The sequence below is a fragment of the Limulus polyphemus genome, unplaced genomic scaffold (genome assembly GCF_000517525.1).
Source record: "Limulus polyphemus unplaced genomic scaffold, Limulus_polyphemus-2.1.2 Scaffold6708, whole genome shotgun sequence".
In the NCBI taxonomy this organism is placed as follows: Eukaryota; Metazoa; Arthropoda; class Merostomata; order Xiphosura; family Limulidae; genus Limulus; species Limulus polyphemus.
This window is the reverse complement of record NW_013672318.1, coordinates 32,891-38,534: the sequence shown is the minus strand read 5'-3', so window position 1 is coordinate 38,534 and position 5,644 is coordinate 32,891. Positions and strand designations below refer to the sequence as shown.

General features: G+C 32.8%; 1 protein-coding gene across 1 annotated transcript in view; it reads left to right on the top strand.

The window, feature by feature from the left end:
- Positions 1-5,644, top strand: part of LOC106474001 (piezo-type mechanosensitive ion channel component 2-like) — a 26,277-nt gene that overhangs the window by 10,001 nt on the left and 10,632 nt on the right. The window contains exons 7-12 of the mRNA XM_022402382.1: positions 1,053-1,314; positions 1,666-1,842; positions 2,013-2,138; positions 2,652-2,784; positions 4,338-4,377; positions 5,271-5,492. Of these exons, the coding sequence (XP_022258090.1) occupies positions 1,053-1,314; positions 1,666-1,842; positions 2,013-2,138; positions 2,652-2,784; positions 4,338-4,377; positions 5,271-5,492 (960 nt within the window). The remainder of the gene's footprint in view (positions 1-1,052; positions 1,315-1,665; positions 1,843-2,012; positions 2,139-2,651; positions 2,785-4,337; positions 4,378-5,270; positions 5,493-5,644) is intronic.

The window sequence follows — 5,644 nt, the reverse complement described above, 5'->3', positions numbered from 1 at the left end:
ATCATTTAGTATGTAATAAGTACCTGCTTGCTCTGAAAAACAAACCACATAAAATCATTTAGTATGTAATCTAATAAGTACCTGCTTGCTCTGAAAAACAAACCACATAAAATCATTTAGTATGTAATCTAATAAGTACCTGCTTGCTCTGAAAAACAAGCCACATAAAATCATTTAGTATGTAATATAATAAGTACCTGCTTGCTCTGAAAAACAAGCCACATAAAATCATTTAGTATGTAATCTAATAAGTACCTTTCTGATAAATAAAGATATGAATAAACTAATAACAAACAAACATACTCAATAATGGAAAGAGAATTACATACTAAAAACAAACAAATGTACTCCATAATGGAAAGAGAATTACATACTGAAAACAAACATACTCCATAATGAAAAGAGAATTACATACTAAAAACATACTCCATAATGGAAAGAGAATTACATACTAAAAACAAACATACTCCATAATGAAAAGAGAATTACATTCTAAAACCAAACAAACATACTCCATAATGGAAAGAGAATTACATACTGAAAACAAACAAACATACTCCATAATGGAAAGAGAATTACATTCTAAAACCAAACAAACATACTCCATAATGGAAAGAGAATTACATACTAAAAACAAACATACTCCATAATGAAAAGAGAATTACATACTAAAAACATACTCCATAATGGAAAGAGAATTACATACTAAAAACAACCAAATGAACTCCATAATGGAAAGAGAATTACATGAAGTAATTCTTACAGTATTACATGTTTTTTAATGATAACCTTTAATTAATTCTTACAGTATTGCATGTTTTTTAATGATAACCTTGTAATTAATTCTTACAGTATTACATGTTTTTTAATGATAACCTTTTAATTAATTCTTACAGTATTACATGTTTTTGATTAATTCTTACAGTATTACATGTTTTTGATTAATTCTTACAGTATTACATGTTTCTTAATGATAACCTTGTAATTAATTCTTACAGTATTACATGTTTTTTAATGATAACTTTGTCTTTTGTGTCAACTTTTGTTTTCAGCCATGGACGCTTAACTGCATCTGATGCTGTAAAGAGAGATTTTGAGAAGAGCCAGCCAACTATTGTGCGTTTCCTGGTGGCATGCTACTATGCTATCGTCTCTCATTCTGATGTGTTGTGTTATTTGATTATTGTAATAAATCAACTGAAATCTGCAAGTTTGTTGTCTCTGCCGTTGCCCTTCATGGCCTTTCTTTGGGGAGCCCTATCTGTTCCAAGGCCTACCAAGACCTTCTGGATTACTATCATTACATACACCGAGGTAGGCCTTCTAAGATCTTGTGGATTATAATCATTATTTAAACCAAGATATGCAACTTGAGAGTGAATAGTTACAATATGCATGTATTATGTTAGAATAAGTTTAATATAACAATAAAGTGAGTCAGGCAGTATATTGGATGATATTATGTCACTCTAGGTTTAACATAAAGGATTGTGTCAAACAGTATGGTGGATGAGAGTGAACTGAAATTGAAAGTGTAATGATTTGAGTTACAGTAACCTTAGAATTACAGTTACTTGAAGAACAGTGTGTTTATCTTAAGAGGTTCATGTAGAAGCAACTGTTGAAATGTGATGTGTATTACAATTTTAATTTTTCACTGTTTAGGTTGTGGTAGTTATCAAATACCTGTTCCAGTTTGACTTTTTCCCTTGGAATGTGGAAACTCATGTGAATGCCCCTTTCTGGGCACCAAGAATTTTGGGCATTGAAAAGAAAGACGATTATGCAGTTTACGATTTGGCCCTTCTTCTTGTAGTGTTCTTCCATCGTTTCGTGTTAAAGGTAAGAATCCAATATTGATTCACAGTTTTGTACAAAACATCCCCCACTTAAGAGTTATGTGACATACATGGTAGTAGAACAATATTAAAAAGATAAAGAAAAAAGCTATATTTCATAAGCAACCTAGCAAAGTGACTTTGATACTTAGAGCTTGTGATTTTGATATCTAGAGCTTAGGACTGTGGAAAGATGAAGAGAAAGCACAAACCTCTTCTAGAGAAGTCTTGGATAAGAAACCTAATAGTTTATCTAAGGAAATGCTGGCAGAGAGACCAGAGTCAGATATAGATTGGTTTGTAAGTTTTACATTTTTAAATTGTGTGCTTTATATGTTCTGTAATTTCAGATAGAGGTCTTAAGTTTATTGACTGATGAAATATAAATTAAAAATTATTAAAAGTTTTGGGCCAAGAAGATATTAGTATGTTTGCTCTCTAAAGAAAGTCTTGGATTTAGTTTTATTCATTAATGTTTAACTTTACATTTATGTCCCCAGAGGCTCAGTGGTATGTCTGAGGATTTATATCACTAAACGTCTGGTTTCGATACTCTTGATGGTGGGCACAGCAGAGATAGTCCATTGTGCAGCTTTATGCTTTACATCACACAAACAAAACATTTGAACACAATCATATATTCAACTTTATGCACTCCTTACTTCTTAAAGTTGGACATTTTCTAATAAGTTGTGAAAAGCATTTTTCTTATGTTACATTATTTACAAATTAGTGTTGCAGTATAACTACTAATGATGTAATATCACACATCGTTGTACATCTCTAAAACTATATGTGATTAATTTCCAACAGATCGTTTCTGTAGAAGGCCAGAAAGTGATGCAAGGAGAGGCAACAGATGGGAAGACTGATGAAACAGGTAGAAGTCAAGACAGTGAAGATCTCTTAGGGTCATTTAATCAATATGGTGATGTAGGTAAGTCAGGTAATTATTAATATCTTCTCTTCCAAATTATCAGGAAAGTTTGTAGTTTAAAGTTCTTGTAGTAGAAATATACTTGATGCTGTATTACAAGATGGTTTGTAGTTGATACTGTTTTACAGGATTATTTTGTAGTTGATACTGTTTTACAGGATTGTTTTGTAGTTGATACTGTTTTACAGGATTTTTTTGTAGTTGATACTGTTCTCAGGAAAAAAAGTTTGTGGTTGATACTACCTTAATGCAAGGTTTGTGGATGATGGTGTCTTAATCAAGAGGTTTGTGGCTGATGCTTTCTTAGCCAGAAGGTTTGTGGCTGATGCTTTTTTAACCAGGAGGTTTGTGGCTGATGCTTTCTTAGCCAGAAGGTTTGTGGCTGATTCTTTCATAGCCAGAAGGTTTGTGGTTGATGCTTTCTTAATCAGGAGGTTTGTGGATGATGGTGTCTTAACCAGAAGGTTTGTGGATGATGGTATCTTAGCCAGAAGGTTTGTGGCTGATTCTTTCTTAGCCAGAAGGTTTGTGGCTGATGCTTTCTTAACCAGGAGGTTTGTGGCTATGCTTTCTTAGCCAAAAGGTTTGTGGATGATTGTGTCTTAACCAGGAGCTTTGTGGATGATTGTGTTTTAGCCAGAAGGTTTGTGGCTGATGCTTTATTAACCAGGAGGTTTGGGGCTGATACTTTCTTAGCCAGAAGATTTGTGTTTGATGGTATATTAACCAGGAAGTTTGGGGCTGATACTTTCTTAGCCAGAAGATTTGTGTTTGATGGTATATTAACCAGGAGGTTTGTTGATGGTGGTGTTGGTGTCTTAACCAGAAGGTTTGTGGATGATGGTGTCTTAGCCAGAAGGTTTGTGGCTGATGCTTTCTTAACCAGGAGGTTTGTGGCTGATGCTTTCTTAACCAGGAGGTTTGTGGCTGATGCTTTCTTAGCCAAAAGGTTTGTGGATGATTGTGTCTTAACCAGGAGCTTTGTGGATGATTGTGTTTTAGCCAGAAGGTTTGTGGCTGATGCTTTATTAACCAGGAGGTTTGGGGCTTATACTTTCTTAGCCAGAAGATTTGTGTTTGATGGTATATTAACCAGGAAGTTTGGGGCTGATACTTTCTTAGCCAGAAGATTTGTGTTTGATGGTATATTAACCAGGATGTTTGTGGATGATGGTGTCTTAGCCAGAAGGTTTGTAGCTAATACTGTCTGTTATTGACAGTACCTGAGTATCAAACAAGAGATATAATAGCTGATGGTTAAGCTCACAGAGCTAGTAGACATTAATAATGATTTATCATTTATATAAAAGAAATTTTGAACAAAAGGGTCAGCACTCTTTAAAACGGATTGATCAGTTCGATAAGTGCACAGCTACAAATTTACTTATTGGTAGAAATGTTTATTCACAAACTGTCACTTATGTAACATATACATACATAAACAGAATTTGATGTTACATGTATTGTTGAATAGGTTTAACAAGAATTGTTCTTGACTTAGTTATAGCTATAGTTTTGGAAGAAACCATAATTCAAAATAAAATGTAACTTCTTGATTCTAGATGAACAGAAACCAGAAGATAGAAAAAAACCTTCAAATATGTGAGTTCCCTTAACTGCTTTTATACTTTTAACTAAGTGGTTTGTAGAGTTGTGTTCTGGTAAGCAGAGTTTGTTTGAATAATAAAGTGAGGAACAATTAATGTTACATACAACTTGTGAATATTTGTTAGCATGATCTGCCAAGTCACATCTTGTTTGTTTGCCTGCATGATGCAAGTTTAATGTCAAAATGTATTTTGATTTAAGATATTTTTAGAGACAAAGGCTCTTTCTTTATATTTTAATACACAGGGAAGACATAATTACTAATTTTGCTTATTTGTTTTATTGTGTTGAAGCTATGTTTTTTTAAATGTAGATATTTCTAGTGGTTTGTATTGTTGTATGTCTGGAGGGAGGTTTGATGTAGCATGATTGATGTGGTTTGACATTTGAAATTTTCACCAAAGTTTTTGAATGATTTGAGCAGTATAAACTGCAATTTAGGATATAGTTGATTTATTGTTAACTATTGAGTTAATAAGTTTGTCAATTTGTCTGTTACAATCAACCAGTTAGTCAATTTTCAAATACTGAGTTTGTGTTTCAGTGAATTACCAGGGATACAAGAGCAAATTAGCAAGTAAATGACTGTTTGGTATGATTTTTGAAGTTAGGTCTATCTTTAAGTGAATATTAGGTTAGTATGTGAAATGTTTAAAACCTATAGTAGAAGAAATAAAATGTGTTTGTTACTGTTGAGTTAATTGGGGTTTGAATAACTTTGTTTGCCAAGTAATCCAAACAAACCCACTGAAGAAAAGAAACTGTTAAAACAATATATTGAAGTAGCTTGCAGTTGTTTTCCAATAGGAAATACCTATTGAATGTATTTATATTTATTCCTTCCATTGAATTGTTTAATGTTTATTGAAAGTTTTTTAATGTGACAGCTATAGAGGGCCTTTCAGAAAGTTCTTCATGAACCTGCTGAGTCCAGAGTATCGGGTAACTGTGGATGTGTATGCGTTTATGTTTCTCTGTGAATTTGTCAACTTCTTAATAGTTGTTTTTGGCTACTGGGCATTTGGTGTAAGTACTAACAGTTTCACAGTTTATGTACCTGTTTTTTCTGGGCATGCTAACTTGACTTTATATCTAATGAGCTTGTTGAGGTCATAGGGAATCATGAAGATAGCAGAATGTTTTAATGGAAGGATTATCTTTATACATAAACAGACCAATTTATTGAGAGAAGTAGGAATTTCTTGTTGCATTGTAATTAGTAATTGATGCATAAAATATTTTTCAAATGATGAGCCTTAAA